This window comes from Myxocyprinus asiaticus, chromosome 20 (genome assembly GCF_019703515.2).
Source record: "Myxocyprinus asiaticus isolate MX2 ecotype Aquarium Trade chromosome 20, UBuf_Myxa_2, whole genome shotgun sequence".
In the NCBI taxonomy this organism is placed as follows: Eukaryota; Metazoa; Chordata; class Actinopteri; order Cypriniformes; family Catostomidae; genus Myxocyprinus; species Myxocyprinus asiaticus.
In genome coordinates, this window is record NC_059363.1 from 18462938 (window position 1) to 18490400 (window position 27463).

Consider the following 27463-nt stretch of genomic DNA (forward strand, 5'->3'; position numbering starts at 1 on the left):
TCGACCAGGTGGTGCTGGAGCAGCTGATCCGTCAGCTACCGGAGAGGATGGCGGAATGGGTCCAGTGTCACCACCCGGCGTCGCTGGAGGAAGCAGTCCAATTGGCGGAGGACCATATGATGGCGTACCCGAGGGCGGAAGAGCCCTCTCACTCTCTCTCCCCTCCCTTTATGTTTTCCCCGTTCTCTTCCCCCTCCCCTCTTCTTTCTCACTCTGCTCTCTCCCCAGAGGCCGTTCTGCCCCGCGGAGGTCAGGAGTCCCACCGCCGAAGCCAGTTCCCCGCGTGCGAGGGTTTGCATCGCCCACAGCATCGATGGTGCCCCACCGCTCTCCCCCTCAGGTGGAAGTGTCCGCTGATGCAGGTGCGGGCTTGGTGCCTGGGCCGGCCTGCTGGAGTTGCGGGGATCCAGGACACTTCTGGGATTAATGCCCTGTGATGGAGCTGGGGACGGTGGTCCAGATCCCCGACACTCCGCAGGCTGCTCCCGATCGGGCCGGAGCGTACCGGATACCGGTAAGAGTCAAGGGGGTACTCACAAAGCATTGGTGGACACGGGTTGTAATCAAACCACTATCCACCAACGCTTGGTTCAACGTGAGGCTTTGGGCACAACCAAAAGGGTGAGGGTGAAGTGTGTGCATGGGGATACTCACAATTACCATGTGGTGACCCTTGTGATAAAATTTCGGGGAACAAAACATAGAGTGGAGGCCGCGGTTAGTTTCCGCCTCACCCATCCGCTGATTTTGGGGACTTAATTGGCCTGAATTCAGAAATGTATTAATGGAAATATGCACGGATGGGTCCTGCATAAAAGCGATGAGATGTGAAATGTGCGATGCTCTGGCAGGGAAGGTGGAGCCGGGGCCATCTTCATCAGCTCCGCTTCAGGATGACATGAGGGGAGGGTGAGGCTGCAGCCTCACCCATCCTCAGAGGATTTCCCGAAGGGAAACAGGCACAGTGTTTGTTTATTCTGTCTTTGGGGTTTATACTCTTAACCTTGATGGAATTTGTATCTGGAACACAACCAAACACCTTTTGTGTCTTCTCAGGTGACCTAAATAGTTAAATAATTTCGCTTTGGTGGAGTAATCTAAAGCCCTCAGGTGAACTGTTCAATGAAGGTAATGACACTGCTAATGGCACTGAATTTAAGGGATACAAACTACAAAAGCTAGAAATATCAGTGTTGAGAGCAGCTTTAGGAAAGATTACCTTTCCATCTTTCCCCATTTCTCTCTAACACACTCTCTCTGTGTGTCTATCTAGCATGAGGTCATTGGCAGTCACATGGCTCCTTTTGTCAACCAGTCCTTTCGCAGCAGTCACAACTGATAAAGCAGTTTGTCCATTGTTTGACTCATTTTGTGATAAACTCAGCCTGTTCTGCTATATCCAGATAAGTATCTTTGATACACCTCTATTTTCATTCCTGTAATAACACAGCATAAGGACCCTGTGGGCATGGTTGGAGAGTAACAAAATACTTGTAATGGGAATACGTATTTAAAATACAAAATCTAAGTAACTGTATTCCACTAGAATTACAATTTAAATCATTGGTATTTAGAATACAGTTACATTCAAAAAGTATTTTGATTACTGAAGAGATTACTTTGCATTTTATTGTCATTTGTTTCATTTAATATTTAGTCCTTTCAGATGGAAAACATTTATACATATAAATGATGTGATCCAAACTGCATTTGAACAGCAGTGAAACTTTCTTATGATGTGTTACATTCATACGAGCAGACAGAGAAGTAAGTTTGAAGTAAGTTTGGAGCAGAAGAAATATAAATAAACCTTGTGTAAATTGTCAGCTTTACGCTAAGCTAAAATGCTATTTCTAGCCATTTTACATGCATGTTACCAGGCACGATCATATTTTTTATCAAGAAAATTCACGTTGGATCATAATTTCTTTTTTCTAGTAAGACCTTTGATATTAGAGCAAAAATTGTATTCTTGATACTAATTTTTGTATTGTTTTCCTAAAAATCCTTAAAACAAGATCAGTTTGTTTTATCTTGTTTTAAAAACAACACTGCATAAGATATTTAGGTTTTTCAGAGAAAGTATTTTTAACATGTGTATTTTGTCTTACTGTACTGGCAGAGTTTTTATGGTCAAAACAAGTGAAAAAATCTACCAGTGCTGAAGAAGTATTTCAAAGTATTTAGAATACGTTACTGACCTTGAGTAATCTAACGGAATACAATTCTGTAATCTGTAGTGGAATACATTTCAAAAGTAACCCTCCCAACTCAGCTTGTGGGTTTATTCATGTCTGGCTGTACAAGAAGGATAAATCTGAACAAAGCATGATAAGAGCTGTTGTGTATTGCTGGTCTAAACAATTTTGATAATCTCTTACACACAGACACACACACACAATGTTCTATAGAAGAGTGTTAAACACAATACTGTGAAGGAATCTCGATAAAGACCAAAATGAGTCCATTAATGCCATTTATTTACAAATACAAATTTAATTTGCAAATATAAGGCAACAATGGAGTTTATAAGGTTCATACATTTTCATTTATTGTAGCCAGAGAGTAAGAGTGAATGAGTAGTGTTCTCCTTTCTGTTAGATTACAAAAACACTCATCTCTTCACTTAGCTGTAAAGCATACATGGTTTATTTACAGTAGTGTTTTGTTTAGCCCTGTGCAGGAAAAGTAAGTCATTGTGTTTGGTTTCACTTACAGTAACACAATGATTTAAGGCAGAATGGCTGTTATATATTTGCCACATTGCATTACACTGTAATGTAGAAAATATTATTTTATGTAGCATGATAAAAAAAAAAAAACTTTTCTTAAAGCATATTCAGTGTCAAGGTAAAACTTTATCAAGTTATGAATGTCCTTTTAAGAAACTTTGATATCTGTCTTGGAGTTTTTGACACAAACCCTTAACTATGCACAAAGCTGGGGGGCCTTGGTAGCTCAGCAAGTAAAGACGCTGACTACTACACCTGGAGTCACAAGTTCGAATCCAGGGTGTGCTGAGTGACTCCAGTCAGGCTCCCTAAGCAACCAATTGGCCCGGTTGCTAGGGTGGGTAGAGTCACATTGGGTTAACCTCCTCATGGTCAATAATCTGGTTCTCACTCTCAGTGGGGCACGTGGTGAGTTGTGCGTGGATGCCACAGAGAATAGCGTGAGCCTCCACACGCTAGGTCTCCGCAGTAACGTGCTCAACAAGTCATGTGAAAAGATGTGGGACTGACTGTCTCAGACGTGGAGGCAACTGAGATTCGTCCTCTGCCACCTGGATTGAGTCACTATGCCATCATGAGGACTTAGAGCGCATTGGGAATTGGGCATTCCAAATTGGGGAGAAAAGGGGAGGGGGAAAAAAAACTATGCACAAAGCTCCCAAATTGTTTTAATTCCCAGTGCTCCTAAAGAAGTAAACTGAACTCCATTAGGTTCTGTGCAAGTACTGTACATTGAACTCTATAAATACTTATTTAAATCTATTGACCTCACCTCACTATGTAAATTGAAGTTACCAGCATGGATCGCAGATGTCAACCCAAAAATGAACCCTCACATTTAAACTGCAACTTCTTCTAGATCATACACTTCTGTTGACATTAGGCTGAATAGAACAGAGGCTGACATTAGCTTCTCACTTGTTGTAGCTCTGAGCCCTCCAGTGTGGTTATATTTGGGTTTAATAGATAAGTTGACAGAATGCCTGAACACAAACTCACACTTCCTGTGAGGTTGCTGTTCAGGACAGCAGCCAAACTGACGGTAGAGTCATTCCTCCCCTGAGCAGCCAGGAACACTGATGGGAATGTGTGCCAATTACACGCCTTTTGACACCGAAGCAGGATCCTCCTGATTCTCAGATGAGTCCAGATATTTTTAAGTGTTCATAAAAAAACTCTTTCTTAACTCTGCTCTCAATGTCATGACATCAGACCAGTGGTGAGTCAATTTTCCTGAGTAGAGAAGAGTCGTCAGTGAAGTGCAGGTTGAATTGCGGTATAAGAGATCTAGGTTGGTGTTAATACCAACCTAGATCTCCTAACATTGTGCGGCACAATGGCAAACTCTAGTCAAGGCAAACAAAATTCAAGAATAGAAAGTGATGTAAAAAAACGTAAGCATTTTTTTATTATTATTATTGGAGTCCAACCTTAATGCACATTGAACTAACATTTTGGTTTCCAGTGCTAGGAAATAGGGGTGTAACGATTCATCGATCTGGATCGATGCATCAATCCAATAACCAATGATCCAGTGTTATCGATACATCGCGTAAATATCAGAATATAGAATTTGTTTTAAGAGGTACCTTTATTTTAATACTCTCATGTCAGCTACGTCCGTACGTAATTGGATTAAACTAAAAAATAAGCTGTAATCAAACAATTGATGATCACTTGTGTGTGACGTTATTTTTTATATTATTATCTGTATAATTTTTTTCAACATCTGAAGTAGCCTACCTTATTTTGTTGTGGATGTCCCAATGTGGATACTAAATTTGCACTTTTCAGAGAGCTCAATAAATATTCAAATTATATGTTGGTTGCATTTGAGGGCAAAAAAAAAAAAAAAAAATTGATTGTGTAAAATAGGCCCATAATATCGGAATATCGATCGCAGGGCCCTGAATCGAATCAAATCGAAACTGTATCACAGCAGACTTTGAAGTATTGGTAAATATGGATCACAGGCCAAGAGAATCTACATAAGATCGTATCGTGATGAAACGTCCAATTTACACCCCTATTAGGAACATCCAAAAAAGTTCTGAAGTGAGTACTCTGGTTACATGGAGGCATCTCTCCTCTCCCCACCTCTCAACACAGTGAGAATCGTCTGGAGTTGAGGTTCATCTTGGTGAGACCCAGATGTTTAAGAGGGGTGGACAGAGTGAAGGTGGCTTTCATGGGGATGTCACACAGCAGGTCAGAGTCCTCCTCGCACTCCTCCAGCTCAAATGTGGCATCATCCAGCATCTCCTTGTGCCGATGACACACCTGCTCCACCTTCAGCCTGTGGATCTCCCCCCGCAAGCGAATCAACTGTCGTGCAAGATGGTTATCCTGCATCTGCATCTCTCTCTGAGGACAGAGAAAGCAGAGGCTTATTTCTGATATCTATATATTTTTTATTTTATTCACAGGTGACAATTTTATAGCTTTTATCACAGTAACGTCACTTATCAATATAGAAGATTTGAGGAGCATTAAACAAGTTTTGTTTTGACAGAGATTTAAGGGCTACCTTATTCTTCCAGCGAAGAGTATTTTACAGTTTTTTCAATCGCTTTGGCTCAATTCTCGAATGGGAATAATTTTTTGGAAAACAATAAGTTCAAATCTCTGAACAATTAGTTTCTTGTTCAAACCAGATTTAAATGTCTTATTCATTTAAGCAAATTGCATGTGTTTTGGCACATATGTGCACAAGAATAAGTACAATTGTCTACAATTTGCACAATAATTAAATGCACATGGCTTGCTGATCAAAACTGATGGGTTGATTCTCAGTGAAACTGTCATACTCTTCACAACTTCTAAACATTCTTTCATCGTGTGAGCTATCACATGCAAAGTGATCCATTCAATTATCAAAATCTGTCAGACATACATGTATATTCCATAAATATCTATGATATAGAATGTTTGTGATGTCTGCTAAATCTCTGGCCAGACCAACAAGAGCGACAGGATGTCCACCAAGAACATGGGAACTTGTAGTGTTACGTAGTGTGAGGAGGTAAAATTGATTGTTTTTTACAGAACTATTGTTGTTGCTGTTTTGTTTTTGTTTTTTTGCCATGGATGTCATTTTGTGGCAATTTTCTGTTCACTATATATTACTTTACATGTAAGAAATGTGTAAAAATGGACATTTGAATTTTCTATTTACATGTAACACATTGCTACAAAAATACATTTACTGTATGCATACAAATGTGCATATCGTTTTCTGTATACTAATGTATTGTACAGAATTGACTTTTCCCAGTAAACTTTTACCTACTGTTGAAATCGCTATCTAAAAAGCTCAGTGTGATACACAATAGCATTCAGCTTGAAAAAACTGACATTCTTGTATAGTACAGTAAGCAGTCAGTGTTAACAAAAAAGTAGAACAAAAATGAAATTTGTAAACAAACATTTCCAGGGTGAAAAAAACATCTAAACATTTTGACCAGTATGGCTCACACGATAATGAAAAAAACTTTTCATTTTGGTAGCATTGGCCAATTTACTGACAAATTAACTAGGTTTTGAAGCATGAATTAAATGTTTTGGGTGAGTTACTACATTTTGCAGACATGCAATAGAGTTGTGATGTCCCATAAAACAGTTGTGACAATTGCACTTACAGTTCAGAGAATGTTAAGAGTGTTTCAAAAAATGACCCAAAGCGACTGAGAAAAACTGTAATTACTTTAAACCTTTAATGCATACCTTGTGTCTTTAGTGAACCTGGACCTAATTCCACCCCTGTACTTCATCAATTTTTTGAAGTTACGGCCACATTTTGTATTTATTTTTTTTGTTACAAAAAAAAAAAAAAAAAAAAAAAAAAAAAAGACAAAAAAATTGCATTAAATAAATAAATAAATATATATTTTATAACTGCTTAATTACAGCTTAATTAAAGTGCATAGTGTAATTAAAGACCCTAAGTATGTAATAGTGTCACTTTTTTGCACTTCTATAAATCATGTTTTTATGATTATTTCCTTTGTATATAAGTTTACCGTCACAGGATATTTCTTTGTTTATTTCAAGACAAATGAGTAGCATATTCATAGAAATGACTACTATATCATGTTGATTTTCTGTGTAACAATGGTGAGTTCTCAGTATTCCATATGTGTGTACACATATATGATGCATTCTATTTCTTACTCAAGAAAGCGCTGATGCTTCAGTGATTGACTTGATTTACATTTGACATTGCTAATTGATGAAGAAACAACATGGATGTAAACTATAGCAAGTGTAACACATGAACAGTATGACTATTGTCATTTGGGTGTATTTCTGAAACATAAGTTGTGCATCTATTTAGACTCAAAAAGTGCCTGAGAAAACACATATGTTTAGCTTGTGTGTAGCATGAGATAAGTGTTGCTTAATATGTGTTTGACAGCCAGTTGCGTCTCATTCAGTTTCAGAGTGGAAGTATTGAATCCTGTTCTATATTTGTTGCATCATCTCTTTGATATATGAAATATAAAACATCAAAATATATCGGAAAATTTTGTACTCAATTATTTTCTAATTGTCTTGAAAATGTTTTGAAAATCTTACGCTATCTGGACATTCTGTAGATCTATTTGTGATAGATATGTGCCGGGTTGCAATGTTTGGCGAAATACCCATGCATTCACGGTTTAATGTGATCTCAGATGGTGGCATAACTTCACACATTACTGTGTACTATAGCTGAAACCAAAGTCTCTGAAATCCAGCAGTAATTTCGAGCTTATTATTCAGAACAGCAGTCACACAACAGGACTGGGCTATTATTTTCAGGTCCCTCCTTTTTTTCTTTGTAAAACACTCTCTCGAGCTTCTGCACCTGTGTGGCATTTAAGCATGAGTGAAGTGTGCTGTTTGACAGTGCTAACAGATTTCAGTGTGTTACTGCTCCATATTTACATCTGAATTTGTTGGCATGTGCCATACTTTAGTGCATACACCAAATTGACTGTATTTAAACATGTTTTAAAAATGATGATGGATGGATGGATGGATGGATGGATGGATAGATAGATAGATAGATAGATAGATAGATAGATAGATAGATAAAAAAAACTATTATATTATAACTATTATAATACCAGTTCTCTTCTGAGCCACTCTAAAGCGTCGTCTATAGTATCAAAGCCGCAAATGTTCTTATAAGGCATTCCATCTTTCCAAATGTCGGCTAGACTGGTATCCTTCTCCACAGATCCTGAGCTGACACTTGAACTGTGTGTGGCATCAGTCCACGGGCGAGTCTGCAGTCGCTCCTTCCATTCCAAGTACGACGGTCTGCGCGTTTGAAGTTTGAGTTTCTCTGTCAATGCTTTCACGCTGTCCAAATGCTCCGTTTCTCCCTCGGAGCTCTCGTCTGCGCCCAGCTCTCTGAACTCCATCACTGGAAGTCTGCTTTCTCTCCAAGTGGGCGAGAATCTGGCTGCTCAGACACGTACACCGTGTCTGATCATGTGCACGAGTGAAGATTAATCTCAAGAGGAGTGCTAAATGTTTTGATAGAATGAAAAGTGACCGCCCATGTTCTGCAGCTTAATGAAACGGTATCAGTACAGTATTTGGATTTGACACACAGTCTGAACCTGTATGTTACGGCCAGACGCGATATTTCATGTTCAAGTGAAATTATTCAAGTGTCAAAGGGTCACCGACACACTTGAGGGGCGTTCATACCAAACGCGTTCTTGCCCTGGAAGAGACGCAGCGCCACGTGTAGAGCAGGTGTCTCGAGACATGTTTTGAACAGTCGAAGTTATTTTATCTTGACACGGCGTCTAGAAACGCTGGGGGAAAACAGCGAGACGCGCCGCAAAGGTCAAAGACCGTCTAGCGCATGTTAACATGCACAAAAAAGCATTTGGTATGAACGGCCCCTCAACCTAGAAAATACTTCACCTAACATGCTCTGAAAAAATACATAGCCTAGACTAAGGTGAACAGTTGTAATTAATAGAACAGACATGCTAAATAAAACTATTTTGTTTCAAAAACGCCTTTACGACAAATCCATTAAATTAACTTGTGACGCACAACGCGCTGCTACAAATGACAACTTGTCTTTATGTAAACTACGGTATGTCAGAACGGCTGAATGTCTCCATCTTCCGCTCATTGTGAGGAATCGCAGTGAGAATCTGAGCGCCTCACTGTAGGGAAAAACCATAACGACTAAACAGGTTTGTGTCATAGCTGTGTTTACTAATAGCAGGATCAGTGATTAGAATCAGCTGTCATAAAACGACTAATTATCAATTCAATAGTAAGTTTCAATGTTTTATTAATGAGGGCTGAATTAGAATATGTCCAATATAGCTACTGTATAATTTAGTAAGAATATTTCATCCAAACAGATCTTAAATAAAATTGTATATATCAGTCTAGTAAATGTTGTAGCTACTTAGTTATTTTAAATTAACATTTTAAAAGTTGTAATTAACAACAGGTTAACTGGGCTAAAGGCACACCTTAAGGACATTTTTTTTTTCTTTTTCTTTTTTTTTTTTTTTTCTGGTCACAAAGTGTGTCAAGATTGAAAAAAATACATTTTATTTTTTATTGAATATTGATGGAGCAACATCATTTGTGTGATAATAAATAATAACAGAAGGTTTTGATTAAAATGAATGTTGTTGTTTTTTTAAAAGGTGGTGATGGGGCATAATACCCCACACTTTGGCACACTTGTGGATATGGACGTAATAGTTATAATGCAAAATTTGTAAACTAATGTAAATAATTTTGAGACAACAAGATTTTTTGAGTGGAAAAATTAAGATACTGGTTATTCAAAATAGCCAGTTCAGAAAAGGGTGAGCCATGTCCTGTTAAATTCAACCAGTTCAGAAAAGGGTGAGCCATGTCCTGTTAAATTCAACCAGTTCAGAAAAGGGTGAGCCATGTCCTGTTAAATTCAACCAGTTCAGAAAAGGGTGAGCCATTTCCTGTTAAATTCAACCACATTCTGCATTAATAACATCTCAAGTATTTTATAAACAAATCAGTCTCCACTGTGATTGGATCAGTCAAAGTGTGCCCACTTTAAACATTCTTCATAGCAAATCTATTCCCCCACTTAAGAAAAACAATGTGTTTTATGGGGGCCTTTAGCCTCAGCAACAGGGGGGCTTTTTACCCCAAATACAATTCTTTCTCTTAATGGAGAGTTGTTGAAAAACGTTTGATTTAATCACCTAGAACAAAACTGAAAATGACAATTATTTTGTCTCAAAATCATAAATTTGCAACATTTAAAAATGGTTAAATATTGGATCAAATAACCTGAAAATCAGCCTTTAGGCATTACACATAATGATCTCATTGATCAGGAAAAGTGCATATAGTGACAAACAGGTGTTTAAGAAAGTGTTTTGGTAGTTTTTATTGCTATTTAGTGTTCTGGGACAAAATCAACTCCTTTGAGAAAATCATGTGCCTTTTACCTCGGGGGGCCTTTAGCCCCGTTTTACCCTATACATAAAAAGTAGCTAGAAAGCTTGGTATAAAACAAAGGTTAAATAGGCTACTGTAGCCTACAAGAAACATATTTAATGCATATGGGAAATTAACCTTTAATTGCCATTTAAACCTGTGTGTGTCACCTTGTGTATCTGTAACAAGGTCAAACATTCAAGAGTATGTAAACTTTTGATCAGGGCCATTTGGGTGATTTCTGTTATCATTATGATTTAAAAAGGAGCCAAACAACTATGTGATGATAAATGGCTTCATATGATCACTATCCTTAAATAAAAGACAGTTTTTTTGCATGATTAGTCATATTTTCAAAATCAATGCCAAAATGTCACAATTTCTGCCAGGGTATGCAAACATTTGAGCACAACTATATATATATATATATATATATATATATATATATATATATATATATATATATATATATATATATATATATATATATTATTAATGTAAACAAATGCAGAGGAATTCAATTTAATGTTGGCATTTTACAAACAGTGCATTACAAAAGCAAAACTTTGAATCAACAATCACAATTCAACTAGACGGGAACATCAGCCTCAACACAAAAAACATAATATAAAATAACAGACATGAAACTTGATATGTATCATTTCTGCCTTGTCTTGAAGAAGAAGAAGCCTTTATTTTGTCACACATTATACATTTGGATATATACAGTGAAATTCTTTATTTTGCATATCCCAGCTAAGCTGGGGTCAGAGTCTTTTCTGGTTTCTTCTGTTTTATCTTTCAGTGCAACAGCCTGTCAAAAGAACATGCAACATAATATTCAAAGTATTCATTGTGTTATAATAATCAGATTCATGAAAGTGGTGCTGGTCACTTTGAAACAAGAAAAATGCGTAAAACTTTACAAAAAAGTTCCATTTGTTAACATTAGTTAACAACATTAGTTAACATGAACTAACAATTAACAATACTTTTACTGCGTTTATTATGATTGGTTGTTAATTTCAACATATACTAATACATTTTTATAATACTTTTCATAATGCACTATGTACAAACATGAACTAACCATGAACAATTGTATTTTTATTAACTAACATTAACCAAGATTAATAAATGCTGTAAGAAATGCACTGTGCATTGTTACCGGTAGTTCATGATACCTAATGCATTCACTATAGTGTTAACGAATGGAACAATATTGTAAAGTGCTACCGAAAACTGAAATAGACCATATACGAAACAGATGAACATGAAATATGAACATGTAACAAAAACGAAAGATGGAATAGTTTTAAGAATACGACAAAAAAGAGAAGAGGGTTGGACTCAGACTGGGTCTTTGAGACTGAGTAAAGGAAACGAAAGTAGAGAAGCAAACAGACATCTTAGTCGCGCGAGCGGACACACCTACCGCACACAAACGCGCACTAGGGCCTTTTAATATTTGCCAAGTACCGGTGCATTTATGTCAACCTACAATAACATTTAGGGATGGTACGTTGTTATTTCGAGGCTTACTTATAACATTTGAGGAGGACAAATGGAACCCACATAGCGGTTCGTCTCCCAGGCAGCAATCTTCAGCGCGAGAAGTACCAGATGGTTGTTCTTGTTGTAACATGGAGTTGTCGGAGCACATAAAGACCGCTAATGTTGAAGACGTTACTCTGAAACAGCCTTTCCATCCACCGCTCAAAGGAACCCTTTGTATAACAAGTCACCACCTTCTGTTCTCAGACAGAAATGAGGAAAGTTCATGGCAACTTCTGCTTCTAATCAGAAACATCGATGCCATCGAGAAAAGGTAGAGAGACAGATGGTCTCATCTTCTAGAACTTTATTTTGACCAATGCATGTGTGTACCAATCAATGCATGTGTGTACAGATCAATGCATATATGTTCAAATCAATGCATTTGTGTAGGGTATTACTGGGCAACTGTAACTAATTTTACTCATATATGTAAAATATATTCACAAATGCTGAAGCATGTATTTAACACTTAAAATCAACTTACAGTAACATAATACACCTGTACAAATTTGGCCTTGAAATGTCAGTTCATCATGATAATGTTCTTATTAATCCAAGCATCCTCTCTATGAGTGTAGTAACTTTATTAGATGAAGTGTGTTTGATCCCAAAAGTGACTTACTTCTGTGATGCTGAGCTCTAATTCTGTTCCACCCCTTACTATTCCTTTGGGTCAGTGTCGAGAATCTGTTTGGATACCCCAGCTACACCACTAAAGCAAGCCAGGGCAAAAGGTTTGATCTAGCACTGCAGCACGCGTTTGTGTCCAACATCTGTTGCAAAAGACTGTTATGCTTTGTGAAGCTTCACTTTTATTCTGATCCAGGATCTGTTTTTAATTAATACAGTTAAAAATATAGGCTAGCTAATGAGAGAATTGGAAGAGCTTATTTTGCAGCCATTGAGTCTTGCTTGGCAATAAGCTTTCATGTAACAGATCATATGGATCTGACATGCTTTTTGAGCATCGATTGTCTTGAATGGCTTTGTGTCATGTCATCTACTCTTGTTCTATCACATCCATGACATTTAAAGGGATAGATCACCCAATAATGAAATCTTTGTCATCATTTACTCACCCTTGTGGTGTTTCAAACCTGTGTGACTTTTTTCTTCCGTGGAACACAAAAGGAGATGTTAGACAAAATGACAGGGACTTACAGCCACAGTCTCCATTCATTTTCATTGCATCCTTTTTCCATACAATGAAAGTGAAGGGTCACTTAGGGTCACAAGGGTGAGTAAATAACAACAGAATTGGAATTTTTGGATGAACTTAACCTTTAATAGTGTGCTTTCATGTTTGATTAGTGGATCCAAAGCAGCAATGTGTAACATGATGTACTACTGTATTTACATTTCCACTCTCAATGTCCAAATATGGAGAGTCAGAGGAAGGAATTGTTATCTTACAGTATATCTTATTAAAGCTATATTTATAGAAACCAGTCATACTGCTGCAATTTCTCTTTCACACGTTCTTGCACTTTCTCTCTTTCTTTCTGCTAGCCTTTCTTACATGGCTTATTTTTGCTTCCTTCTTCTGTCTATTCTGAGGCCCCTATGGGGACCAGTATAGTGACTTTTATAGAACTTGAGAGAGTGAGAAAACATGGAGGCATGTGCATAACTATGTGTGTGGGTGTTTGTGTGTCTAATACAGGCCTGTGGGGTCCTCTGGTACTATCACTATTAAATGCAAAGACCTGCTTGTTCTTCAGCTGGAAATTCCTGGAATGGAGGAATGTCTGAACATAGCCAGTTCTATAGAGGTACTAAATATAGTTTTAGTGTTACTCGCTAAGGCAAGCATCACAATTACTGTTGTGAAAACAGGCAAAAAATCCCATAGATGTACAATAAAGTAGTCAGGGCCATTTTTGACCATTTGGGAACCTATTGTTGCCCCTGTCGGGGGTGGGGTGGGGGTGGGGGGGTTTAGGGGTGGGGCCTGGTGGCAGCCCTAGGCAACCACCTAGTTCGCCTATGCCAAAAAATGGCCCTGAAAGGAGGGACCTGAAAATAATAGAGACTTTTGCAACCAGGGTCAGAAATGAAGGCGGTCTCAGGGCTAAAATGCCACTGAAGTGACAAAAATGCCCTTGAAATTTGGGCAATATAGGGTCAAAAAATATCCCATAATGTATTCCTCTAATAGGCCTAATAATACACATTATTGTATACAGTATGAGTTGATGTTGATTGAATTTTATGTGTAAGAGTTTATAAATTCTCAGTCTTATCTAATTCTCTTATATTTTTTTATTTGGTTGGGAAAAAAAGACCAATAAAAGGTACAAAATGCCCATGAAAATCAAATCCAGGGGGCAAATATTGGCCCTTAATGGAAAAGTTAATTTCTAACCCTGTTGGCAACAACCCAGAACAACTTAGCAAACACCTAGCAACGCCCTTGTAACCTCTCAAAGCGCCCTAGCATTGTGAGGGCAACCTTTGCACAGGCAAGCACCACTCACATTATCTTCAGAAAATATAAAAATCGAATTTTAATATAGTTCTAATATCTTTTCCATTAATTGGTTTCAAAGATATACTTTTATGAAGCTGCCCATGAAAAATCTGGCTTAACACAATGTCTCCGTAGGCTCTCTCAACACTGGAAAGTGTGAAAGAGATGTATCCCTTCTTCTACAGACCTTCACATCTCAGTCTACAGGGTCCATGGGGCCTTTCCTCAACAGAGCAGTATTACAAACAAACAGAAAGACTGGTGAGCTAGTGATGGTGACAACACACTCTCTTATCTTATCTTCACTTTCCTTTCCTTCAGTCCAATAACTGTCACTAATTCTGTTGCTTTGAAATACACACACAAGAGCACTTGCACAAAAACATACATGATGTTTAAAGCAGTTCTTACACTCAAAGTCAAATGCTACTTAATATAAGCTATTGTTTCATTTCCTCTAAGGAAGACAAACAGGAAGCACTTTGTTTGCCACAGGAAACAAAAGGCCATTGTGAGACCTGGGTGACAGTTGCACGCACAGGAAATAAAGCAATGTGTACTGACCACCTGATCTTAGACCACTGCCACTATTTCTCTTTCTGCTCATTTTTCAACCTTAAACTTTTTATTCCTTTCTATGCCACAACTTTCCATTGCTGAAGATGTGTATCTCTGACCATACACTTCCTGTTCTTCTTATCAAACATTAGTTTTTATGATCATTTTACAGTGATTTTCTCTTCCATATTATGTTTTTTCTAACATAAAGTTGTTGATTTTTCTTTTCTTTTATGTATATGTGTGCTTGTGTTATTGTGTTAATGTGTGTTTGCGCAGTGGGACAGCTGGAGGGTTAGTAAAGTAAACTCGGATTACTCTGTTTGTTCATCGTATCCATGTGCGGTCATTGTGCCCCGTGAGGTGGATGATGACATGGTGGTCCGGGCAGCCCGGTTCAGGCAGGGTGGCAGGTTTCCTGTGCTCTCCTACTGTCACCATCGGAACCGAATGGTGAGTGAATGGTGTTTTCCAGTGCCTCAAAGTAAGTGTAATACAGAATAACAGCATGACAGTGAAAAGTTATAATAGAACAACAGTAAGGAAGTACAACAATGGGTACATTTCCATAATCAGTGTGAATGGTTCAGTAATGGTACCAGTAATGGTAAGTAACAGTACCAGTAGGATTTCCATTAGAAAATGAGTTGGTATGGTGCAATTGCAAATAGAGGTCGACCGATAGTGGATTTTGCCAATACCAGTAGCTAAGGTGGTGGAATAGGCCGATAACTGATTAATCGGCCGATAGTTTTTAAAACAAATGTATAATATGTCCCAAAAAAATTTGTTTTACTCTTTACTATGGCGAGCAAAGACAAAGAGTCCAGAATGAATAAAATCCCAGATGCAGTTTTTTGTTCAACCAAAATCCCAGTACTAAACAGAAAAAAGATTTGGTACATAGTGCGGGATTTTTAAGTATAAACAAGTACAAAACACACCGGGACTCTTATTTTGAAATGACGAAATTATGAAAAAATATCGGCAACTCTCTAAATAGATTTTTCCTGTTAACTGACATATTTCTCAGCATGGTAAGAGAACCGTACTCAGGACAGACAACCATGCTGGTGGAAAGGCTTTAGTAATGTGGCGACTCACAATTGATCACTGCTCAGTTATTTTTATTCAAATCCTGATTTCACAGCACCACAACAGAAAAAAGAAACGTTTTCCTTTGATTTTCTTTTTTTTTGATAATTTTGCAAGAGAAATTGCTTGCTTGTCTTTCGTACTGAGATCCCATGGTTGTTTTGCAAAATTTTTACGTTTGCAAGTTTTATGTTCTCCTCATCCATGAGTAAAATTGATTGTCGATCAATTCTAGTCCCTTTGGTGTGTGAATGGGAATTATTGATTAACAAATTTGTATTGATTCGTACAGATAACAAAGAAAAACAAAACATATATACACTGAATCAACATTTAACCCCCACTATTACCGCTTCCCCTTCCCAATCACCAACCCCATGCTGACCCTCAAGGAACATACCTGTGGCCACATATAAGTATACACACACACACACACAAAAAAAAAATATATATATATATATATATCATACACATTTAAAACTATGCTTCTCTCTCCACAGCCCCTCCCTGAGAGTCCCCCAAAAATGCCAAATAACTGTCCCATTTCCCATCAATGAATCCCAGATCCCCAGCCTTCTACATGACACCTCCTTGAAAGCTGCCACCCTCCCCATCTCCGTGCACCATTCCTGAAATGAGGGTACTCCAGCCGACTTCCATCCCCTTAAAACAATCTGTCTGCCTATCATAACACTGGTCAGGGCCCAATTTTTTATGTGTTTATCCCCTATATTGATGACCGCCTCATAGCCTAAAATATAGAGTCTGGGGCAAAATGAAATTTGAGTGCCCAATATGTCACACATAACACTCTGAACCTTCAACCAAAATTCTTGGATCGTAACACACCACCAAAAAACATGGGTTTTGTCTCCATCTTCTCATTGGCATCGCCAGCAGGTGTGTGTGTCTTTAAGACCAAGCCTATACAATCTAGAGGGGGTCCAATAGAATCTGTGTAAAATCTTGAATTGCATAAGACGCACCCTTGCATCTCTAGATACAGACTTGACATTTTTTAGAATCCTAGCCCACACTCCCTCCTCCAATACCAAGTTTAAATCTTTCTCCCATAATCTCTTGAGAGAAGTTGAAGCTCCGTCCCCCAGACACTGAATTAACCGGGAGTAATACACTGATGCCACATGACCTTTTCCAAAAGCAGTAATCACCACTCCCAGAGTATCTGCCACTTTAGGGGGGTGTGTGCTACTCCCATATATAGTACAGAGCAGGTGGCACAGCTGTAAATACTTAAAGAACTGAGATCTGGGAATCCTAAAATGTTGAACCATATTTACAAAGGATCTCAACACTCCACTCTCATATAGGTCTCCGAGCATATTAACGTCATGGTTACTTGTGTAACCTCCGTTCCCTGATGGAGGGAACGAGACGTTGTGTTGATGTAGTGACACTAGGGGTCATCCTTGGGAGCCCGAGACACCTCTGGTCTTTGATAAAAGGCCAATGAAAATTGGTGAGTGGTATTTGCATGCCACTCCCCAGACATACAGGTATAAAAGGAGCTGGTGTGCAACCACTCATTCAGGTTTTATGCTGAGGAGCCGAGACAAGGTCCCGGCCATTTCAGCAGGTAGTTCAGCATTGTGGCAGGAGGAACACAACGTCTCGTTCCCTCCATCAGGGAACGGAGGTTACACAAGTAACCATGACGTTCCCTATCTGTCATTCACTATACGTTGTGTCGATGTAGTGACACTAGGGGTCCCTATACAAAATGCCGCAACTGGTGAACTGGCGGTGTGTGACGGGCAGACAACTGTGTGCCTCGTAGCCAGCGCACCGGGCCGACACGTAACCACCCCCAACATAGTTATGAGTGTCGAACGGCCCTTTGGGGACAAGTCAACTACCCAAAAGATAGAGACAGGTTAGCCCAGTCATGGCCTCTTTTCCCCTTCTTTTTTTCCACTCCCTAAAAAAAGGGGGAATATCCGACTGGGCCGACCAGGTCTAGTCAGGGGGTGTCCCTCCCAAGGGGAGGACACCGCGGAGACCACACCTCGCCCAGAGAGAGGGGGGATATTTAAGTGGAAAATACGTCACATGGTCTTGCCGAATTATGTCGGAAGTATGTCATGTGGAGAAGTCTCATGGTAGGTCCTACCCAATGGGGGAGGAGTTACTACAAACATGGAGATGGTGGCAGAGGGGCCTCTGCCCAAGGAAGATGCAGTTTGCCAACAGGGAAACGAATTAGCGGAAGATATACATTGCATGGGGTTGCCTACAGGGAACCGCCACATGCGGAGCACCTACCCCAGAACAGGGCTTTTAGTTAGCACGTGTACTGGGACGGTGGCGAGTCTCTCCGAAAACTCAACTCAACTGGGCTCGGAGGAAGTCATCCAGGGAACATAGTTTGTGAACACTACTGGGAGTTAATGGCGCACGTCTTCAGCTCAGAGGAGGTGAAAGGCACTATGTGCAAGCGATACACCCGGCCGGCTATCCCGGGCTTATCCGCTTTTATTGCGTGCCACTACCTGGGACGAAACCGGTTCCACCCGGAGGTTGTAGAACCTCGCAAAGGTGTTGGGTGTTGCCCAGCCCGCTGCTCTGCAAATGTCTGTTAGAGAGGCACCCCTGGCCAGGGCCCAGGAGGCCGCTACACACCTGGTAGAATGGGCTTGTAGCCCTACCGGGGGCGGCACATCCTGGGCGTGATATGCCATAGCTATGGTGTCAATGAGCCAGTGGGTGATCCTCTGCTTGGAGACAGCGCTTCCTTTCTGCTGTACACCAAAGCAGACAAAGAGCTGCTCAGAGATCCTAAAGCTCTGTGTGCGATCCAAATAGATGCGTAAAGCGTGCACCGGACACAGCAATGACAGGGCTGGGTCTGCCTCCTCCTGGGGCAGCGCTCGCAGGTTCACCACCTGGTCCCTAAAAGGGGTCGTGGGAACCTTGGGCACATAGCCCGGTCAGGGTCTCAAGATCATGTGAGAGTAGCCCGGACCGAACTCCAGCCATGTTTCGCTGACAGAGAACGCTTGCAGGTCTCCTACCCTCTTGATGGAGGTGAGCGCAGTCAGGAGGGCAGTCTTCAAGGAGAGTGCCTTAAGCTCAGCTGACTGCAAAGGCTCAAAAGGGGCTCTCTATAGACCCTGAAGAACTACGGAGAGGTCCCATGAGGGAACGAGGCGCGGTCTGGAGGGGTTCAGCCTCCTGGTGCCTCTCAGGAACCTGATGATCAGGTCGTGCTTCCCTAAGGACTTACCGTCCACTGTGTTGTGGTGTGCTGCTATAGCGGCAACATACACCTTCAAGGTGGAAGCGGACAGCCGCCCTTCCAACCTCTCTTGCAGGAAGGAAAGCACTGATCCAACTGCGCATCTCTGGGGGTCTTCCCGTCGGGAAGAACACTTAGCGAACAGACGCCATTTAAAGGCATACAGGCACCTCATAGAGGGGACCCTACCCTGAGTGATCGTGTCTACCACCACTGGTGGTAGACCACCTAGGTCTTCTGCATCCCATCCAGGGGCCAGACATGGAGATTCCAGAGGTCTGGTCGTAGGTGCCAGATGGTGCCCCGTTCCTGAGAAAGAAGGTCCTTCCTCAGGGGAATTCGCCGGGGGGGGGGGCTGTCGCGAGGAGCGTGATGTCCGAGAACCACGTCTGGGTGGGCCAGTGGGGTGCTACCAGGACGACCTGCTCCTCGTCCTCCCTGACCTTGCACAGAGTCTGTGAAAGTAGGCTCACTGGGAGAAACATATTTGCACAGGCCAGGGGGCCAGCTGTGTGCCAGCACGTCTATACCGAGAGGTGCCTCGGTCAGGGCGAACCAGAGCGGGCAGTGGGAGGACTCTTGGGAGGCGAACAGGTCTACCTGTGCTTGTCCGAATCGACTCCAGATCAGCTGGACCACCTGAGGGTGGAGTCTCCACTCTCCCCTGAGGGTAACCTGCCATGACAGCCCGATTTCAGCCTTTAGCATTTGTTGGAATTCAGGATTTTGCAAAAGGAATACATTAAAGCGCCAACTATATGATTTCTTTTTCTCCGTATGTGGCAATGCCTCTAAACTCACCAGGGCGTGATCTGAGACTAAGATGTTTCCAATTGAGCATATATATATAGTCCCTCCCAGATGGGTTCAAAAGTCTCCAAATATCTGTAAGACCAAGATTTTTACACATACTGTGAAGTGTCACTGTTGCTTTAGGGGGCTTAAACACTTTTGCTTCACTATGATCAAGGGCTTAGTCCATCAATAAATTAAAGTCTCCTCCCAATATTATATTATGAGGGGTGCCAGCGGCTTGCAACATTCCTTCAAGATCTATAAAAAAGCCCTGATCATCAGCGTTAGGTGCGTAAATATTAGCCAATATCAAACTTTGCTACTGAATTTCTGCTAAAACAATAATGACTCTTCCTAATTTATCTTTAATCTGTTTGATACATTTGAGTTGTAGATGCTTACTTATCAGTGTAATGACTCCCCTGCTCTTACTTGAGCCAGCACTAAAGAAAACATGTCCACCCCATATCTTCCCAAATTTTTCAGCTTCCTGCAGGGAAAGATGTGTTTCTTGAAGAAACACTATATCATATTTCTTACGTTTAAGAAGAGAAATAACCTTCCTTCTTTTTATGGGGTGCCCCAACCCATTCACATTCCACGTGGAGAGAGACAGTCCACTCATATTAATGTTTGACATTTTGACATATTAGAAAAAATAAATTGTGTGTAAAAAAGAAAATTATAATGACCACATTCCGACATTAGTGCAACTTTGCTGTCGGAGTGCTCAAGTCCGGTGTTTCTATACAAATTTTGTGAGACAGAATTACACAGCAGAAGATAATCTATAAAACAAACTCCAGCAAATAGGTGGAATAAACACAAAAAAACATGTAGATTCATCCACATAACTGCCCTGAAGGTGTGTTCCTCCACAAAATCAACTCCAGCCGCTAGCGGAACCAGCACAAAAAAAAAGCAGTTCAGTTTCCTCGGACAGTCAAACGAATGTTCAGTGAGCCGGCCATTCGACTGCTACATGAGTGCAACAAATGACCCAATCACTCCAGTGTCCTGCAAGAAATACTCCACAAAACAAACTCCAACCAATAGGAGGCATAAGCACAAAGAACGTGCAGATTCATCCTCAACACTGTCCCGAAGGAGTGCCACTACACAAAACAAACTCCAGCCACTAGGCGGAACCAGCACAAAAAGAAACAAAAAAGGCACTCAGTTTCCTCGGACAGTCAAGTGAATATTCAGTGAGTCGGTTCACTTGGCTGCAACGTGAGTACCACAAAATAACTTTCTCAGTCCATTGACTTTATGAAGGACAATGCTTGCTGGGGACACGTAAATATTTTATGGCCATACTTAGCATCTATTCCGGGAACATCAGTGCAAAAGCGACCTTCCATTGATGTAAGAGTTTCTTGCATTCCTTCACTTTTCTCTCTTGTTGAATTCACAAAGTCTGGGAACAAGAAAATGCTGTGGTTCTTCCAAGAAAGCCTTCCTTTACTCCTTGCCTCAAGTAACATGAGATCTTTATCCAATGATCTCAGAAATTTGGCCAGAATTGATCGGGGCCTGTCTCCCTCAGCGGATCGCCGAGCCGTTATCTGTCACCATATCCTGACTCTATTTGTCCTCAGGAATTCCAAAAATGTGGACGTTATTCTGCCGGTTACGGTTTTCCAAGTGCTCCAATTTCTCCCAGACATGCTCCAAATCCACCTTGGTTGCTAGCGGATTAGCAGCTAATTCCCTCTCCGATGACTCCAGATAATCTATCCATTTCTCGACATCCCCCACTCTTGTAACCACCTCAGTGAATTTTGTCTCCATGGCAGTGATCGATCGACATATTACAGCAAGATCATCCAAGTCAGCAACGACCTTCGTCAGCATTGCCGACATGTTCAACAATTCTCATCGAATTTCCCTCACTTCTCCGGCCAAATCAGCTCCCGGGCTTGTGGCCTGTTAGTTTGAGCACATAAGTGTCTTTTAATGTCTCCAGAGCCCAAGGATTTTGAATTCTTTGACATATTGTCCTCCTAGAACAGTTAAGGATCAGGATGTATCGAATCTCCCCGGTTTATGACATAAAAAGTATTAAAACTAGCAAAGTGCGCAGAGCTCACCATTCACACCTCCGAACCTAGGATGGCATCACGTGACTCTTGAATGGGCCATTTTTCAACAGTTTTTATCGCTTTTTCACACTGGGTTCAATTTGAAAGGGACATAACCATGTCAAGAACAGCACAATTCAGCAGTGGTAACCTTTCTGCCTGATGATGGAAATACACAAAGTGTGATAATACAATAGTGTAACAGTGTTACAGTACTGTGACAGAGTATTAGTACAAAATTGTGCTGTTTCAGACATTGCAGACATTATTCAAATGCTATGATGTGGTTTGTCATTATTCATTATTACAAAGTTAATAAAGTTTTCGTGAATGACCAGTAAAAGATGTTCTTTTAAAGTTTTTGTATCTGTTGCCAAGGTGATCATGCGAAGCAGCCAGCCTTTGACAGGAGCCAATAGAAAGAGATGTAAGGAAGATGAGCTCCTTCTCCAAGCTGTATTAGGTGGGTCAGAGCTGGGTTACATCATTGATTTGCGTTCTGCCCAGCAAGCCCAACAGGCCCGGATGACAGGAGGGGGTTTTGAGTCTAAAACCTGCTACAGCCACTGGAAAAGACTGCACAGATACCATGAAAGGTGAGAGGGAATCTTACAGGTCATGAAAATTCTCTCATCATTTACTCACCCTCATGCCATCCCAGACGTGGATGCCTTTCTTTCATCTACTGAGCACAAACATTCTTCCAAAAAAGATTTTTGGAAGAATTCTCAGAAGCTCTGCCGTTCCATACAATGCAAGTGAATGGGTGCCAATATTTTGAAGCTCCAAAATCCACATAAGGGCAACATAAAAGTACTCCAGATGACTTTGGTGGTTAAATCCATATCTTCTGAAGCAATATGATAGGTGTGGGTGAGAAACAGATCAATATTTAAGTCCTTTTAACTATAACTTCTCCTCCCTGCTCAGTCAATCCCCACTTTACTTTCACTTCCACATTCTTCTTCTTGTGTTTTTGGTGATTCACTTTCTTTGAGCATATCGCCCCCTACTGGGCAGGGAGGAGAATTTATGACAAAAAATTACTTAAATATTGATCTGTTTTTCATCCATACCTATCATATCTTTTCTGAACACATGGATTTAACCACTGGAGTCATATGGTTTACTTTTATGATGCCTTCATATGTATTTTGGAGCTTCAGAATTTTGGCACCCATTCAATTTGCATTGTGAGGACCTACAGAGGTGATATATTCTTCTAAAAATATTAATTTGTGTTCTGCAGCAGAAAGAAAGTCATACACATCTGGGATGCCAGGAGGGTGAGTAAATAATGAGAGAATTTTCATTTTTGGGTGAACTATCCCTTTAAATCTGTTATGTTATATTCTTGTGTCTTAATTCCACTCAGAGGAATATGGTTGGTCTTGTTTTATATACTTTTATCTGTTTCCACATGCGTATGCGGTGTGATGTGTATTTTCAGGGGTAAGATCCTGCAGGAGAGTCTAATTAAACTGGTGGAAGCATGTGGTGACCATTCTCATAGTGTGGATCGCTGGCTCAGTAAACTGGAGAATTCCAAATGGCTTTCTCATGTTCACAGTGCACTGTCCACTGCAGGCCTGGTTGCAGAATGTTTAGAAAGGTGGGAATTTCATAACTAGTATTGTGGTTTGTTCTTGAAATTCTCTGTTCTATTATTTTGGTCAGTTTTTCTCACTTTAGTCGTTGACTTATTCTGCTGTATGTTTCGCTACTCCTTTGTGACAGTAACAGATCGATATAGTGTGTATGTTTTAATGCTATTGTCAGTTTAAGTTGACCAGTATGTCTGTGAATCTGTTTTTATTGATTTTCTGTTTTGGTACATCTATTCATTTCATCACATTGTAATTTATTTGTATTATATGTATATGCTATAATACATATTATATAATGAGGGACAGATGACGCAAGGATTTGTGCTGAATGATGCATGGCCTTCAGATGTATTGCTGGTCTGTTTTTTTGTTTGTAGGAATAGCCAGTCTTTGCTCATGTACAGTATTGCTTTTAAATGCATTTCTCTGGTCTATGGTGTTTTTTGTATGGATGGTCACTCTGAACTCATGCATGGCTTTGAGATGTATTGCTCTGGTCTGTGGTCTGTTTTTTTTACAGGGATGGTCACTCTGTGCTTGTGCATGGGTCTGAAGGGACAGACAGCACGCTGCTGGTGAGCTCATTGGCTCAGCTTATATTAGATCCTGCCTCTAGAACTCTCAGTGGCTTCCTTTGCCTACTGGAGAGGGAGTGGATACAGGTGAATGTGTGTTTATGCTTGTGCTTGTGTGTTTATCTGTCACATTGTGTGTGCTGGACAGAGCTCATGTTTGTAGATGAGCGTTGTATTTGAATATAAGCTTATCTATGCATTATGACAAAACAAAAATACTTTCATAACTAAAGTACACCCACTGCCTAAGATCTGTTTGTCTTAAGGTTGATGAGTGGTGATTGAACTGTATGTTTGTTTGTCTCAGGCTGGACACCCATTTCAGCAGCGCTGTGCTCATTCAGCGTACTCTCATGCCCGTCTGAAGCAGGAATGTCCATCCTTCCTCTTGCTACTCGACTGTGTGTGGCAATTGTGGCGACAGTTTCCGCTGGCACTAGAGTTTAGTGAGGCCCTGCTGCTCCGACTGGCACAAGAGGTTTATGCATCTGACTACGGCACCTTCCTGTGTAACAGCGAGCAGGAAAGGTGAGCACAGACTGATGCATTTACAGTGGGGTACAAAAGTCTGACCACACTCAATTTCAAATTCTTTTTTTTTATTATTACAAATTGTATTACCAGCATAATAATTTCAGTGAAAAGTTGAATTGAAAAATTTACATGAATTTGGTATGCCTGACTTTTGCTTTTATGACAGCATGCACTCAAGCTGGCATGGGCTCCACAGGTTTGTGCAAAACCTGATAATTCATGTTACATTTGAAAATGTTTCAAAAAAGCATTGTGTACTTCAATAGAAGCAACATTGTTAAAAAAGTTTTGTCAGGGAACCTAAAAAAGTGCTTCATGTGGACGCATCTAAATCAACTTATTTAAGGAAAAAAAAAATCAACCTGACTACATTATTTTTAAGGGTTAGATCTAGTACATCCAAATACATCCTTAAGGTAACAATTGCATATTACAATTGCTGGATGTTTACAGTGAAGAAAATCTAACCTTTTGTACAAAGAGCAAAAACATGGTCAATGCCACAAATTTGCTTATTTGATTAGTGACCTAGAAATAGCATAGCATCTTAAAGGAATATTCCGGGTTCAATACAGGTTAAGCTCAATCGACAGCAAAAAGTTATTTTGACTTGCCCCTACTTTTCTTTTAAAAAAACTTACAATGGAAGTGAATGTGGCCAATTTTTGGAGGGTTTAAAGGCAGAAGTTTGAAGCTTATAATTTTTTTAAAGAACTTACATTAATTTGTCTGTTAAAACTCATGTATTATTTTAACTGTAAAGTTGTTTAAATCATAATTTTTTACAGTCATTTTAGGGTTTTAAGGTTTGTTGACATTACATCGTCATGGCAACAAAGTTGTAAAATTGGTTATAACTTTACACGGAAAATGTTAGTAAGCCATTTTATCACACTAAAATCATGTTTGCATGCATATTGTTTATGTCTTGTGGCTATACTTTTGGAAAAGAGTATTTCAGCGTTCAGAAATTGGCCCCCATTCACTTCCATTGTAAGTGCCTCAGTGGAATTCAGATTTTTGCTTTTTTTACAGAAAAGGAGGGGCAAGTCAAAATACATTTTTGTAGAAATCAATATTATGCCACAAATGCTGTGGATTGAGTTTAACTTGTATTGAACCCCAAATATTCCTTTAAATATTTGTATTCTTTTTATGTCATTTAACGTAACTTGGTTTTTAATTTTTTCACAAAGTTAAGACTTGTTCCTGGTTTAAATTTGATTTTGAATCCCAGATTTTCAATGTGGATTCTTCGATGTGGATCCTTTTTTAACACCTTCTGGATTATACTGTAGTTTTTTTTTAAGCCACTGTCAGTTTCAGTACTATGTGTCTGAACATTCATTTTAAAATGAACAAATATATTGGAACTTTTCAACTGCATTTTTTTTTTTTTTTAATGTCATTTTGTCTAATATCCAATTTATATTCCTTTCCTTTATATATCATTGCCCATGCTTTCATTAACCAGATGTGCTTTAGGAGTTAAGGAGAACACACACTGTTTGTTGCAGTCCCTATTGAGGTCTGGTAATGGAGAGGAGTACCTCAACCCACTGTATGAACGCACTGAGCTGGCTATTTGGCCCTCAGTGCATCCACAGTCCTTACAGCTATGGACAGGTGAGTCCACAACATCATTATCCCAATAAATACACTGTATTTAAAATACTTTTACTAAACTCTGTATGGGTTTGTGGGTAGGCTTGTTCCTCAGATGGACTGAGTATGCTCAGAACATTGTGGAAGCTCGAGAGGAGCTGTGGAGCATTGTGAAGGAGCACCGTGAGAACGCTGGACTCGACCGGAACTATTACACCCTCAGTACACACTGTGAAACCTTGACCCCTTTTGAGAATCTCATGGATGAGCTAACTATCTTGTGACCTCGTGGTGGAAAAGCGATTTTAAAGTCTGTTACTCACTGTCTAAAATCTGACCCATACTCCCCAGAGCACAGCAGAACAGTTTGTGCTCAAGTCGTCTTGGAAAGAACTTAACAAGTTATATTAAATAAGTCTCTACCAATTTATCTCAGACAATCAGACAAACTGCCATTTAAATCAATCAGATGTACTTTCATTCAAGAGTAATCGGACTAATCTGTTTTTGGAAATGATACCTTAGCATTTTGGAAAAATATTGATGCGAATGTAAACAACCCTAAACGTGTTTGTCATAGTGTTTTTTTTTTTTTGTTTTTTTTTGGCAGACTGTCTGTATTCTGACTTTGTCAGGTAACCTAAAAAAATTGCTTCATGTGGTAACATCAACATTAACTGCTTTTATTCAGTCCATAAATGTTGTTTAATCAGACTAATTTTACATGAAAAATTACGTTACACCAACTAAAGTTATTTGAATGGGTTAGATCAAGTAGAAATAGATCCTTGAGGTAACAATTGCAGGTTACCTCTTTACCCAGTGTATGTTCTACATTAGACATTAGTGATCGCCAGATTTTATTTACGGTGCAACACTTTGTGTTTAAGTTACATGTTTGTGTTAAATGTAGTTTTACACCTTTTACACACTGTCACAGACAGCTGAATGTTGAATTGAATGGTGTATGTGAGAAGTTTGTTATCCTCTGAAGACCTGTCTGATGTTAAACCAGCATGAACAATTAAATGGTAATACATATCACTGGTCATTTGTCTCAATGATTTCATACATGTCTTAGAACTGACAACTTTTTGCTATTTCGACACGGTTTATAATGAATTAACGATGCAGCTAAGT

General features: G+C 39.8%; 2 protein-coding genes across 4 annotated transcripts; one reads left to right on the forward strand and one right to left on the reverse strand.

Moving 5' to 3' along the window:
• Nucleotides 1-1731: 1731 nt before the first annotated feature.
• Nucleotides 1732-8220, reverse strand: LOC127411590 (protein FAM167A-like). Of its 2 annotated transcripts, XM_051647289.1 has the most exons (3): nucleotides 7841-8220; nucleotides 4830-5096; nucleotides 1733-3965 (listed from the first exon to the last, which is right to left on the reverse strand). In XM_051647289.1, the coding sequence occupies exons 1-2, from the start codon at nucleotides 8138-8140 to the stop codon at nucleotides 4833-4835; spliced, it is 564 nt and encodes a 187-aa protein (XP_051503249.1). In that variant the 5' UTR covers nucleotides 8141-8220; the 3' UTR covers nucleotides 1733-3965; nucleotides 4830-4832. The 2 variants fall into 2 exon arrangements, with proteins under 2 accessions (XP_051503248.1, XP_051503249.1); XM_051647288.1 differs by having other exon boundaries at nucleotides 1732-5096.
• Nucleotides 8221-11408: 3188 nt separating this feature from the next.
• zgc:154055 (uncharacterized protein LOC556036 homolog) lies at nucleotides 11409-27367 on the forward strand. 2 transcript variants are annotated; one of them, XM_051647275.1, is made up of 11 exons: nucleotides 11410-12015; nucleotides 12422-12478; nucleotides 13408-13516; nucleotides 14350-14475; nucleotides 15052-15225; nucleotides 22381-22598; nucleotides 23453-23614; nucleotides 24130-24271; nucleotides 24492-24712; nucleotides 26193-26344; nucleotides 26426-27367. In XM_051647275.1, exons 1-11 carry the CDS (start codon nucleotides 11831-11833, stop codon nucleotides 26605-26607), a joined length of 1728 nt encoding a protein of 575 aa, XP_051503235.1. In that variant the 5' UTR covers nucleotides 11410-11830; the 3' UTR covers nucleotides 26608-27367. The 2 variants fall into 2 exon arrangements, with proteins under 2 accessions (XP_051503236.1, XP_051503235.1); XM_051647276.1 differs by lacking the exon at nucleotides 12422-12478 and having other exon boundaries at nucleotides 11409-12015.
• The last annotated feature ends 96 nt before the right edge of the window (nucleotides 27368-27463 follow it).

Coding starts and splice junctions, on each gene's coding strand:
- LOC127411590 (XM_051647288.1), bottom strand. CDS start 8,140: ATGGAGTTCAGAGAGCTGGGCGCAGACGAGAGCTCCGAGGGAGAAACG. Junction 5,097..7,840: donor AGTGGCTCAGAAGAGAACTG/GTATTATAATAG, acceptor CTCTGTCCTCAG/AGAGAGATGCAGATGCAGGA.
- zgc:154055 (XM_051647275.1), top strand. CDS start 11,831: ATGGAGTTGTCGGAGCACATAAAGACCGCTAATGTTGAAGACGTTACT. Junction 14,476..15,051: donor ACAAACAAACAGAAAGACTG/GTGAGCTAGTGA, acceptor GTGTTTGCGCAG/TGGGACAGCTGGAGGGTTAG. Junction 26,345..26,425: donor GTCCTTACAGCTATGGACAG/GTGAGTCCACAA, acceptor GTTTGTGGGTAG/GCTTGTTCCTCAGATGGACT.